Source organism: Mesitornis unicolor, unplaced genomic scaffold, assembly GCF_000695765.1.
Source record: "Mesitornis unicolor isolate BGI_N332 unplaced genomic scaffold, ASM69576v1 scaffold20538, whole genome shotgun sequence".
In the NCBI taxonomy this organism is placed as follows: domain Eukaryota; kingdom Metazoa; phylum Chordata; class Aves; order Mesitornithiformes; family Mesitornithidae; genus Mesitornis; species Mesitornis unicolor.
The window spans coordinates 1-14,545 of record NW_010202797.1 but is presented as its reverse complement, the minus strand read 5'-3'; the positions used below and the strand labels follow the sequence as shown (position 1 = coordinate 14,545).

At 37.5% G+C, this 14,545-nt stretch overlaps 1 protein-coding gene across 1 annotated transcript; it reads right to left on the bottom strand.

The window, feature by feature from the left end:
* Nucleotides 1–1,969: 1,969 nt before the first annotated feature.
* PDCD10 (programmed cell death 10) lies at nt 1,970–8,016 on the bottom strand. The gene is made up of 7 exons (XM_010190513.1): nt 7,794–8,016; nt 7,153–7,206; nt 5,700–5,817; nt 4,935–5,061; nt 4,482–4,560; nt 4,097–4,179; nt 1,970–2,450 (listed from the first exon to the last, which is right to left on the bottom strand). The coding sequence occupies exons 1-7, from the start codon at nt 7,887–7,889 to the stop codon at nt 2,369–2,371; spliced, it is 639 nt and encodes a 212-aa protein (XP_010188815.1). The 5' UTR covers nt 7,890–8,016; the 3' UTR covers nt 1,970–2,368.
* Nucleotides 8,017–14,545: the final 6,529 nt, after the last annotated feature.

Here is a 14,545-nt window from a genome sequence, read left to right as displayed (position 1 = left end):
GCCAGACTACCTGAAGCTTAGCCCTACACTTGGTACCTTTTACCCAATAAAGATTTTAGGAAGAATCAATGAACAGGAACAGTTCATTTCTTGATAACTTCTTTGATTTTAACTTCAAGGAAGCAATTAGCAGGACATGACACAGCATCTTGTTTGGGACCCAAGTCATCAATTTTAATTTTTTTTTTACTACACCTGCAGACAAACGTATCATTCAACTAATAAGGACTGCCAAGACTAGCTACTGTCCCTCTCAATCCATGAAGAGAGAAAAACTGCCCAAATTTTATTGGAAGCAAGTCCAATTCACAAAGCATAACTCAAGCATTCATGTCTGGTGCAGTCTCTTAAGTACCAAACACTCTTTTCAAGAAAAATGAAGTATGAGAAACTCAGGTAGAAGAAAGGAAAGTCACCCAGATTAATTAGTTTTTATTAAGTCCTTTGGTACTAGGACTTAGGAAGTTAACATGATCTGCAAGGAAGACTACTCAACCCTTTCACTTACAAAATTCAAACATGCAAATTAAATATTACTCTAAATTTGTCAGGCTGCCTCCTTTGTAACTGCTAACATTGCTTCTTTTCTGCCACTTTCCAAGTAACAGCAGTTTGGCATGTCAAGCTTTAATAAATAACAAAAACTTGTAACTATGAATTGCATATGCACTCCTTTGTCCTGTTACTAAGCTCAGTTTGCTAGTAAACACAAAACACCACTGTCAAAACAGAACACAGCCTGAAGAGCAAGCTTTCAGGACCATGACCTGTTTACACCTTTATGTAACCAAGACATTCACAACATACATTCCCAAGAACTCATTTTTACATAATATTCTCCTTCACATTGTTATACTTTACTACAGTTAGTGCTTTCCATCAAGGAAACATTTCCACGCACAGATACACAGCAGAACACCCAGTGCTATTTTGGAGGGTTGCAGACAGCATTTTCCCCTTTTAGAAGATTTAAGCAGATAACCAAATTCAGAGACCCAGCTGTTAAACTCTGGATAAGGCACTTGCCCCAGATGAGCAATACAGCACCAGGTCAGTGTGCAAGAGAAGTCTGGCTGTACCTTTTCTTTGTGATTTAGACCTCAACAAGGAATAGTTCTGTAGCAATTGTGCTCTTTCAGTCTGAAGTGATCCTCCTGCAACAGCTTGTGCAGCATTATAAACTACCCCACATTCTTCCCTAATGTGTTATGGCCATGGAAATATTCTGAAGACTCTCAAGTTTAATCTGTAACAATTCTATTTCAAAATTAATTCAAGGTACACTTCAAGGGGGCATGCAAGATACTCATTAGAACTTGTGAAATATTACCATGAAATCACAATGATAAAATTTCAGTCTGTCCATCAGCAGTTCTTAACCATCTACATAAACAAATTTTGTCAAACGAGGTCTCATATTAATTCAATCCCTGAAAAAAAAAAAGTTGCCTTACTGGCATGCATAGTATAGACAGCACTAGTGCTTCCTGCAAGAGTTCTGTCTTCTCCTCTTTCCCAGAAGGATACCAATACAAAAAACCAGTTATCTTAATTTCAATTCACCCTTTGCTGCATAGTCATCTGCATATATTTAAAGTAATTCTCTGCTCAAAACCTCAGAGTAGTCAAAGAGTAAAAAAAAACAACAACCTGTCAATTCACCAGCAACCAAAGATTAAGAAAGAAGTGGGATTTAGTTTCTATCAAAAGCAAAAGCACACACCTCACTTCTGGGGTTCTTTACTATTTTGCCAAAGACATTTTAATAGAATTATTCTGATATTCTGGTCTAGTATGAGATCACAGCCAAAAATCTCAGCTTTAAGGAAAAACCCTCATTTTATACCGATTTGAACTGCAAGTAGCTCTAAGCACCCAAAAAAGTTTAATTTTTCCATTTAATGAATGTTCTGCAGTTCTAGAAAGATGAGTTATGCATTGTTGCTCACATACAAAAAGACAGTCTAACAGATGTAAACTATTTATTGAATATTTGCCACCAATATTGTTAAATACATAATCTTGCAGTTTTCCGCTTTCAAGTTAAAATGTCAGAAACAGAACACCAAATATTTACAATTCTTATAAGGAATGTTACATAATGACACATTAAGGCGTAAATTCTTTTGGCTTATAATTCTGAAAAGAATGATAATAGCAAAAAGTGATGCAAAATCTTCATTGTGAGATTATGATTAAGCTACAATGTTTTACAAAAATATGGTGTAAGATGGCAATAATCCCATTCAAAATCCTGCATTAGGCCCCTCAAGAGGGGCTGATAATTTATACAGTCAAAACTTTAAAATTTACATATAAAGGTACCCTATCCACCATTGAAAAGTACAACTCTCAACATATACAGTTTTCAGGCCACAGTTTTGAAGGTCTGGAGTATCAAGTTGGTTTGATGAATTAGTCGGTTGGCACTTATGAACACATTTATTGCCCTGTAAAGAGAAAAATATTGCTTCAGACATTTATAGAAACATGCCATTCAATAAATACAGCATTAAGTTTAGGCAGCTAAATACATCAGCATTGCAGGCTTTGCAAATTGGAAGCATATTGATGTTTTACCATACTGTGATCTACCTGAAGCTCACTGCTGGCAAACAGACTTATTTACACAGCCAGTCCTAGAAAGACTATTTATTGGCAGAAACTTAAAGACTTTGGCTCTCAATCACCATTGACATATCATTCACTTAGTTCTTGGGTTTTAGTTAACTAAGATATAGAACAGAGCAGATGATCATTAAATGCCTGTTCTTCTTGAACTGAGCACTTCATCCCCATGTCATTTCAGAATTTGCAACGTTTTGCTCAGGAAATACTAAACATGCACACATATGGAAATAACATTTTAGTTACCTTTTTGTTAAGAAAGAGTTGTGGGATCACTGAGTTGTTCAACTTGGTAAAGACACTTGTTAGCATGACTTTTCTTTCGTGCTATTACTGTCTGGTGGGAGCAGGGTCTTACCCAACACGTAGTTCAGATTTAAATTACTTCTGATTCCACAGATATGAAATACAAGCCTTACGTGGGATTTCTTGCAATACTGGTAATACCAAGCACACTTAAAGCTTATTCCCACAGTACACACCATAGGATTCACTTTCCAACTGGTCTCTTTCAGTATGGTTGGGCTACACACAACCCTTTCTAATCAACTAAGTTTTCTAATCAACTGAGACTGCTTAGACCTAGTTCATGTGGAAACTTATCTATATATCTGTTCAGTAATCATAAAGCTACCAAGGTATAAATTTCTCATTTTGGTACCATAACCAAATTTAGTCCCAATTTCAATAAAAGAAAAAAGAATGCTTTGATAGGAGCAAGGCAGTATTCACAGCTGGTCTCAAGACTTCCCTCTGCTTTAATAGTGCACTGTCCCCTGAGTACTCTTAGTCTTTGCCAAGCTCAACAAGACCAGACATAAAAGTTCTCATCTTTAATAAAAACAGTAGCACATAGAACACTCTGGAACTGTCAAAATCTGAGGGGGATACACTCATCATCCCAAGGAGCCACTACAGTGAAATACATAAGAATAGTAACTTCAAAACTCAAGGTGAAGACGTGAAGAAAGCCTTGGTTTGAAGCTAAAATGTTCAAATATAGAAAGATTAATCATCCAAGTAACTCCAAATACTGCAGAGCACTATAAGGAGCTACAAACAAGGGACAATAAAAATGTAAATCAAAAAACACTGCACAGATGTTTAGTGTTTGCAAATGATATTTCAAATAGGTAGATTACTCTATTCAGTAAAGCCTTCATAAGTTTTTATTCTTGTATATATACTGAGAAAAACCACACAGGGCCATGAAATTTAACTTCACATATTGAAGTTCAAAGCTGATCCTGCACATGGGTGTGGTATGGTAATGTCTTCAACAGATTTCCCTTTCCTCAAAGGCATTACAAAGAAATAAAAGTGCTCTAAGCAGCCATGATTGAGGACACACATGAGGGAAAAAAATCAGGCAGGTCCTGAAGAAGGTAACTTATGCCCAAAAGCTCATTTTCCTGTTATTCAGCAAGACCTTTTATTACATAAAAGGTTAGCACAAAAGCATACTTACTTTCCATCTTTAAAATAGGTTTTCAGAGTATCACTGAAACTTTTGGAGTATTTTACAAACTCTTTCTTTTGGTGCTCAAGTGCCTAAGAAACAAAAACACCAGGAGCAGAGTCTTAGTTTATACGTTGTTTGGTACAGTCAGAATCTTGACATTAAAGTGAGAAGAGTGGCTAACATTATGTAGGTATAGAAACTTTTTTTTTTATTGGAAGACATACAGAGAAATCTCTCCCATAAAACTACTGAGATCTACCATACCACAATCTTGTTGTTAAAATATTAAGTCATTGACCAGTTTAGCTCTCTTATTCATCCTTTGACAAAAAAGGACATGCTTTCTCTTGCACTATTAAATATATTTTATGAAAAGAGTTATTGCACATACCCGCCGGTTCTGGTATTGGTATTTCTTGAAGACATTATTTACTGTGTCAAGAAGTTCCTTTATTGCACTCGCGATGTCCCTATTTGGCAATAAAAAGATAGTTGTAATATCCTTAATCTATCCTATTTAAATGTTGGAATTTAACTCCCTTCTAGTATTTCTTTACATCTTCACATCTCAACAGAGTAAGTGTCAGACAGGATGTAACAAGACCAGATGCAAAGAACCAAACCATTGACACAGGAATTCAAACTAGGAATCAGCAAGTTCAGTTCATACCAGTTCATGGGGCTCTTGTGAAGTCCTCAACTCTGCTCACATATAAGCAAGCACTTGGCTTCTTTCCAATGGCAACAGTATTGCTAACATCTTCTACAGCATTTGAACATTTAGATTTAAATAAAAAGTTTATCCTCTCAATCTGCAGAAAATAATATATAATACAGTACTTACTTGATTGTCTGAAGAAACCTCACTCTGTCATTGATCTCATCAGGAATCTTACTAAGAATTTGTTTAAGTGCTCGTGCTTTTTCATTAAGATCTTGGAATTCTGGTTCTGGTCTTTCAATCATATATTCTAACAAGAAGAACATATTCAAAAAACCCATTAGTTTTTCCTCAAGTCTCTAGTGACATCTGAAAACACTACTACACAAAGTGCAGCAGTATCACCATGTTACATTTGAAGGTGAAGAACATAAAAGTAGCCATGACCAGAAAACTGCAGAGAATACACTCTGCATCAACAGAAACACAGTACAACAGTACCCTTTATTATTGTGAGGTGGAAAAAGAGCCCATCTTTATTTCAGACAGACACCAAAGGCACTACACTAATCAAATGCAGTACTGAAACAATGTAAAGCCTACTATATGCTCCCTTTCTTTGACAGTATAACTATTTATTTTAATTTAAAGCAAAGGAAGGTGAATACAGGCTTTTTTCTAGTTGTTAGCACTGCAAAGGTGAACTATGCACCCATGTAATCAGTTCTAAACATTCATTTTCTCTCTCTTACTAGTCAGGTATGTTTTTTAGGGAGAGTCAACTTCTCCAGAAGATGTATTCAGAAAATACAAATATTCTTCTACCATATTGAAAAAAATGTATTAAGAAACAAATAACCTCTTCTGCAAATAGGCATATAGAACTGCATGTTCTCAGTTAACAGTGTAATTAAAGAGACACTTACTAAGCATAATAGAAAATGTTACCTTCTACATCATCAGCTGCCATACGCAGAAGAGATTCTGTGAAGTTCACGTCTACACTTTTTTTCTCCAGAATTTTCATAATGATGTCCTGTGTAAGACCTGGATTTTCTTTTTCAGCCTGTATGCCAAAGAAAATTTTTATTCTTAAGTATGCAAGACCTGAATAGTGAAAGCACAAAGGCAGATTTTCATGTAACTTGTTTCATATACTGCAGGACTTTGCTAGAAACTGTAAATGTCTAATGGCTTTAAACTAGCAGATTACATTGAAGAGCATCTTCCACTATAACATCCATTTTTCTCGGATTACAACAGTGATTTGGTATAAACAACTTCTCCAATAAGCCTTTCCCCTCATTTCAATTTAAATAAGAAAGTTTTTCATTAAATTCTATATTCTTTTATATTTCCATAAACACTAAGCTTTGAGACAATGATACTGTACCCACTGAGATTTAATTCACTCAAACACAGGTGCTACTCCTCCATCTTCCACATGACATTTTATAAATGTATCTCTTATGAATCATGTCATAGGCTCAAACATCATCTTGGAATTGCTTTTCCAGAAAAAAAGCTTTTGATTGATGCTATATCTAAATAAAAGCTAAGCTAGACTAACACTGGAGGTATTCACACTACCTGTGCTGCTATCAAAAAATTATGCCATGTTGAATGAGGGTGTGTGGGTTTTCTTAGGTAGCACTACCATTTCCACCAATATTTTTACATTATTTGCCTTCAGCTTCACTCCTTAGCAGTTGCAAAAACATTTAACTTGCATGAGCTCTAGTTGAGACTTAAGAATGTCTGGGAACACTTAAATCTAAGTGGAGAAACAGGGAAGTATTACTTAGTTGCACAGATCATGTTAAAATATCTCCCATCTACAATTATTTTTGTTTAAAGAACTCCAAATATCACCACTTAAATAAAACAGTATAAAGGTATATCTGTATTTTCATTCTTTAGGAATATAATAGAAAATTTAAAAGAATTTTTTTTACATTTACTGCTGGATGAAAATATAAATATTGAACGTACCCTCACCCACAAAATAATCCCATTACCACATACTTTGCAAACCATTTTTGAAGTCTGCTACAAGTCTTTCTCACAAACACCTCTTCTACATAGTCTTGTCACATTTATACTAACTTTATTACCTTATTACCTTCACGGACTGACTTATCATTTAAGCTTTTGTACTACATGGACAAGACAAGATTCTGTTTGTTTACAATTGCTCGATATGCTTGTACCATTCCGATTTCTACTCAATATTTGCAGACATCTGACACAGTCCATGCAACTCTCCACTTTATTTTTAGACTATTGGATCAAGTATGCAGTCTTCAAATATGAAGACAAAAGGAAACAAGACAGCTGACTTTTTAACTTCATCATATATAACCTTTTATACAATCGTTCTCCAATACAAGTTACTTCTCACCTTAATAAAAGCTGCTCTCAGTGTCTGAGCTGCAGATAGATTTACTCTTTCTAGCTGCAATAAAAGTTTAGAATGATTAGCAAGTCTAATGTTATCAGAACAAGACAAGTCAAGTACTGATGCCTTTCCTTACACAGCATAATGGAAAAGAGAGTTGACAGAGGTGTTCAAATTACTGGTCTCATTTGAGGAAACAACACCATAAAGTTTGATCCCAAAGGGAGTACTTCCCCCAAAATAAAAGCATTAAAATCAAACACGCCACTGGATATATTTTGCAAGCTTTTGAGAGCATCCTGATACTCGCAAAAAACCAAATATCTTATTACATTATAGCCATTAGCAGTAAAGTTAAAATCTATCAATTTGTTTCTTTAAACACATTAAACCGTACATTACTTCCTGCCACAGAATGCAGGACCTCGCATTTTTATGAAAAACCTCTGTAAAAGATAGAAAAAAAGATCAGGGGCAAGACAACTAGCAATCTTTCCACAAATACAATTCCATGCTTGCAAAAGAAGGGTAAAAGAAGATGGTGTTAGACACCAAGCTTTCCCAATCCAGATGAGGAATCTGTTACTGTGATCGTATTTCCCAGCGTAAAGGATTACTACATTCTAAAGCAAAATCTCACTTACCTCATTAAAGACAGGGTACATAACAGCATAGAGAGGCATGGAAACCATAGAAGTGGTCTCTGCTTCATTCTTCATCTCTTCCATTGTCATCCTCATTCAAAGACCCACTTCTCAAGGAAAACACTATAGCAGCAAAAAACTCTTCATTCACCAAAACTTTTCTTCTTTTTCCTCGTTGTGCAAGAATACTTGAAGAACTTGAAAAATATATTGTCCTTAGGTCATGCGAGAAAAATAAAACAAAACAAACACAATTATGAATGCTCATGACTGACAGGTTCCAAAAATGACAAGGCAGAGAACAGCCTTAGTTTGTTACTGCCTAGAAACTAGGAATTACTTATGACATGAGGCGAGTAAACATAGAATGACTACTTCACATAACTTCAAAATGCTACGTGAAATCTAATAGGTAAATAAATGCTTTAAAGAGTAAGGTACTACCAAAAATGTTTTACTTCCAGTTCTTACGGAATTAATTTTCCTAAAAGAAGTGGTTTTATTTTTTATGTATTACAAAAATCTTGTAAATGCCTTTACTTGTAAGTAGCAGTATAAGATTCCTGGCAACTCACATACATAAGCAGCTTGAAAAGCATTTCATGCTGTAAACCCAAAGCCCATACAGACGCATTATGACAATTAACATTACCTATAAATACTCCATATATTCGCACATGCACCAAGCTGTGATTCTGCTGAAGATCAGTGCCTACTTTCAACCCATTTGAATTTCAAGTACCACCTCTTTGTTTTTATATAAGCAAGTCTTAAGTCATGTTTCCACTCAGGGTGTGTCCACAGCTATGTTAAGTCAATGGAAAATTATTGTTCCAGTAAATGAATCTACATTGTGGAAGTTCTCCACCCAGTCCAGCTCATCACATCTAACATGGAGTGATCATTGCTCAGACACAGAAATTGAGGGAAAACAAAAAAGGCCAGCCTACAGTTCACAGAAATCTTTGTTACAGCCTGCTATATTTTCTGTTCGTAAGATTCTTTTAAAATATTTTCTATAACATAACTGAATATAAAGATGTAAAACCCAAGTCAGGAATAAAGACACACAGAAAGAGGTTAACAGTTTTAAATTTTAGATTTGCTTGAAGTCCTTAATGCACTAGAGGAGGTTTGGTTTTTTTCCTCCTAACAAGCTTCAGACATCACGCATTTGTATGTTCATATACTGATTGTATTGGTCTTTTAGTAACAAGTGAAAAAGTGAATTTTTTAAGAAACAGCAGAAGCTACTACAGTAATCAGCAGCACTTCACAATAGTTTGAACAGGTTAAAAAAAACCCAAGATATCTATATTCCTCATTATGCTCTGCACTGGCTACAAATCTCCAGGCTATTTAAATAGAAGAACAGATTCCCCTCCCTCAGGGCAGGCATATAGTAGTTTGGCTACAATTATACAAGTGAAATTTGTTATTGATTACAGTAAGCACTGAGAAGAACTGGGATGACTACAAATACCATGCATGTCTCATCTGAGCATGTGATTAGGAAGTATGAATATTCCAAAGTGAGAAATCAAGAGAAGAAATTATCACAGCCATCAGTTAAAACACGTTTTGAAGAAAATTTCAACATGAATATAGTAACAAGCAACAGTTCTTTATACAAGTCACCTGCCATGGACTACTTATTGCAGAATCTTATCTTTATTTCTCTCACTGTTCTAACTCCTCAACATGACATACATGAGCAAATCCTATAGGCACAAAACAGAATTACTGAGACTTTAAAAAGAGGTCTGTGTAGATATGCCCACATGGATGAAACTGCAAAAATCAGGACTCTCACGTTTTTATCACCTACCCATAGATTTTTTTATTGCTGTCAAGAACATGGAAGAGTAAAATTCATGCAAGCTCTACTCACATGGCGGCGGGGAGGGGGGGCCTGAACATGTCTGAACAAGTTTTCACTCAATTGCAAGTACAAGCGCTCCCATTTATTATACATGCGTATTCCCTCCATTAAAAACTCTGGCATAAAAGGGGCAAAGTGGATGGAGAGCTGCTTGCTCAATTCTGTGTTTTTGGAAGTTCAGTAAAAATATATTCTCATGCAAGATACTACACTAACAACCACCACTGAAGACAGCATTCACAGCTTAATTTACTGCAAGTGTTTATCTAGATTACTGTATTCTCAACAGAATAAGTTTTTAAAACAGTTAAATCAGGTCATTGAACACTGTCCTAGCCTACCCAAAAGATTTTTGATCATAGGAAGAAGGGCAAAAAAGGACAAAATAACCATTAGATATAATTACTTTGTTTTTATGGGTTAGCAGTATCCACAAAGAAAAGGAAATACTAACTGAAATGATGAATTTTTATGATGATGAAAACCTATTACACTGTGGACTACCACACAGAACTCATTTTCTCCTGAAGAGCCATAAGCTATTGCTACTAAACCATGGTACAGTTAAAACTCTCATATAAAACAAAATTTATACTCCACCTATTACCTCTTTACCAGACACTGACACTCTTAAAATATAAATCCAAGGATTTGTATTAACACAAAGGACAAGTGTTGCAACTGAACACAAGGGGTAGATTTAAATATACACGCACAAAACAAATACACAAGAACATCAAATACCTTTGTTGCCAACATACGAAAAAAATACATCCAATATATCACACTGATTGTTCGTTATTTCGGAAATCTTCCCATTTTCCAGCAGATACACTAGGTAGTCTATGCTGTCATGCAAGTATCCAACTGCTACCATGGCCACACCATTTGTCTTTGCAGCTAGGCATCAACTTCTTCATATCTTTCAGATGTCACTTAGACACACTGCGGTCTTTGCTAGTGTTCAATAGCAGGAATAAAAATCTTCACAAAAATCCCACATTTATTTGCATTACAGAAAGACAGTTTGTCATAGCTGCGCTAAATCACATACAAGCAGTTTTGAAGAAGGTCTCAATTCTGGTTATCAACCAAATCCTCACGAAAACTGAAGTTTCCGTTCTACTGTTTAGACAAATTACTAGAAAGTCCACTACGCTTCAAAATGGCCTGAACAAAGTCAAAGTCAAAGCAAATTATCATACAGCAACTAGCTTTCAGTACGTCTTTTGGTATGTGATCAAAAGCAGCCACCTGCATAGCTGCCAAGCTTTACAGGCAACACTATCTTCTAAAAGCTCAACTTTGACTCTCTATCATCTCAGAAGTGTCTTGTATCGGACACAACTTACCCTAGTTACACCTGCCAACTGTTTTTTTACATTCTCAAAAGAAATGGCATAAGATCCCATGAAGTGATCTACTGTAACAGTACAATGTAGGTGCACGGTTCAGGAAATCCTGGCAAACTGCTGTAAGATGCAGAAAAAAAAAAAAGGTGTTACTTCACTTGCAAACTTGTTAATTGGTCTGAGGGGGAAGACAAGGAGAAGACAGTAGGATGGATATACTGTCTGGAATAGACAGACTGACAAATGCTAATCTGCATGCAAGCCCGATCTTTTCTGTTACAGTGATGCCACAGACTCAAATCTGTATACCTGTAATTACAAGTCCTGTTTCATGCTACATCATCAGATGAAATCAAACATCAGAGAGAATGCACAGAACACTACAGGGAATTTAAAGAAAAATCTAAATTTGAACACTATGCAGAGATGCCAGCTAATACAATCCTGCTGTTCTGACTTAAACCACCAAACACATCAAGCCATATCCCAAGAGCAGTACTATCATGGAGCATATACTTTCACAGTCAGTACAAATCCTACATTCCTAACCTTTAAGTTCCAGCACTAAAATATCCCAGCTATTCAGCAAACATTGAGGAAACATACATTTTACATAAGGAGCAAATCTGGAAGGATCTTTTGACAGACCTGTTCTCCCATATCCATCGAATGGCATTTTAAATCATTCAACTGATCTTTACTAGAAAAAAACCACCACATTAAGATAAACTTCCTGTAAACCAAAAAAAGTAAAGAGCAAAAACCACCACACTTCCCAAAACATGCAACTACTGCTATCAGTATCTAAGGTGAAAATTCGCTTTCTCTAATCTGTGTAATATACTGACGGGCTTTTGGTCATGCACTAAAATCAAGTGTAAGAGCTGCAGAGCTACTTCAAACCAGCTGAGTGCAATTGTTCCCAAAGCCACATCTGCTCACTGACCAGTGTGAAAACAAGAAAGAACTCCATGAAAGAAAGGTGTTTAACACTGTCTTTTGAAACAGTGTTTAAAGAGAAAAGAGCACATGATGACAACTTTTAAAGAGTTTTAAAACAGGTATCAATTGGCAAGTTTTCAGTCTTCAGTAGATCTACTTATACACTGATGTCTCTATTCCTTTCAGCAGGCTTCATCTACCTTAGATATGGAAAACTTTAAGCACCTAGACATTAATACTCTTTTTCAGAAAAGTACTAAAGAGGAACAAGGCCTGAGGCAGTGACCTAACAGAGCGATTATTTCAATGGTTGGCTTCTAGAAAAAATTATAGATCTATTCCTGCTAGAAAAGGCTATCCTTACTGCCAAGAAGCTTTGCTTCACTTTTTGCAGTAAGGATTCAAGAGGTTTTACCTTTAACCTGATCCAAGAACCCCGAGTTACCACAAAAACTTACTTAATTTCAGGAAGAGTAGGGAGAAAGGAAATGAAGGCAAAGATTTTGGCTCCAATTTGTAAAGCCAATATGTACAGAAGGGAGCTCAGGTAATTTACTGCTTATAGTTGCAAATTTTGCAGAAAAAAAATGCAGATTATGCTCTTTTCACTTTTACCCCACACATAGCTTGGTAACTACATTTCCCTTATTAATGGTCACCTGAAATCAAAAAACCCACACTCCTTTTCCTTGTCAGATGGTAACTTAGCTGCCAGCACTGTATTTCAGTTAAAGATGGCAATTATTTTCCATTATATAACTGACTATATGGTGCAAAGCTTAAAGGCTTTATGCTTCAGAAACAGAACTGCTTTCCTTTGCTTTAAAACTGAGGCAACTTTATGAGAGTATGGTTGAATTCACTGGAACTGGCATACAGATCAAATGCTACAATAACCATCACCGTCAGTAAAAATCAGTAATGAAGAAATGTAAGGTACTCTATCAGACTGATTTCATATTCTACTAACTCTCACACTCAGCAGTTTCACTGAAGGGTTGATAAAAGGAATGCCACCAGAAAATAGCACTAATATTTTAAAAGTATGTATAAGTGTCTCTCGCTAGCACAGTGATATGCAGTTTTCAAATACCTCCATACACATGTAATAGCCACTTACAGTTGGGTTCACTCTGACAAAGCATAACTGCTTTTTCATTTTATTATTGTAAGAGCAGCTCATATGACTAATTCAGAAATCACACAAACTCGCAATAAACACAACATGTCTATTTTTAGAATCATATCAACTTTAAAAAAAACAACAACAAAATCCAAGCCTACTCTGAAGTCAGGCTTGCAATTAGTTCATATTCTTTTGCAATACTGAACCTCAAAATGGATGTGATTTAGTCTGTCCTAACACACTGAGCTTTTTTGTCTGTCTACCACATGAGAAACTATAGCCTCCTGGACTGTGCCCCAATGTCACTAGTGAGCAACATTAAAATTATTATACAGCATAACAGAAACAGGTCACAGTTCATACCATATATATCACAATAACATTTCCCTGCTAATCTTTCAAGTTTGCTTTGGGAACATGAAAGTGTTCGCTAAAATAACAGCTTTACTAACAGGTAAGACACAGTTTCAAACTTACAAAAACATACAAACAAGTAAACAAATACCAGAGGGCAATTAGTTCCTCCGATAAGAGAAACAGCACAAAGCTGGCCCAAGATTTCAGCCATCTACCCGTACCCCAGCATGTGTAAGCTACAGCAGAGGAACCAACCAAGCTCACCAGTTAAGCAAGCAGCTTAACTGGACATCCAAGCACTGAACGTCTCCCCAGACTGTTCAGTTAATAGGAGGAGCACAGCCTGGGATATCTGTTGTCCCTGCCCCTCTCTTTCGCTTTCGGGTTTGGGAGAAGGAGCCGAGACTAGACGCCTTTTCCTCCCAACCTGAGGGGCTGACCGTGCCGCTGGCCTCCCCGCCGCCACCTGACAGCGCTCCGCTCCCACGTTAGGACGAGCTAAAAATAAGACACATCCGGGCCTACGCTGCCCAGGCCCGGGCGTCGCCCCCGGCCGCACTCCTGGGGTTCGCCAACCAGAGCGAAGCGGCCTGGGCGGAGGGGCCCCAAGCCGGGCAGCCCTCCCTTCACCCCGAGAGCGAGAGGGCCCCAAACCACCCGCGGTGCCAGGGGCCGAAGGGCTGCGGGAAGGGCAGAGAGAAGGACAAGATTTCGCCCCGCTGCACCTCCACCTCGGGGCGACAGGAAGCAGGTCCCCCACCCGGCAGGGTCGGACCCTATCCCCAGCAAGTGAAAAGGGACAACCTCCGCCCTCCCCACACAGCGAGGCCCAAGGCCGCGTTCACCTGCGGCAGGAGCTACTGGCGGACCCGCGCCCGCCCTGTCCTGTCCTCCCCCTCACCGCTCCTCAGTCAGGCCCTGATACTGGAAGGAGTTTTGCGCTTCTAATGCGGCACGGCCCCGAAGGGCAAACCAGGCCCCGCATAAACACACTAGCAGGCCGCCCCCCCGACACACCCTCCAAGTGCGCTTGGTCCTTCGCGGGCACACGCTGAGAAAGGAAGAACGGCGGCAAGGCGCAGCACCTCACCTC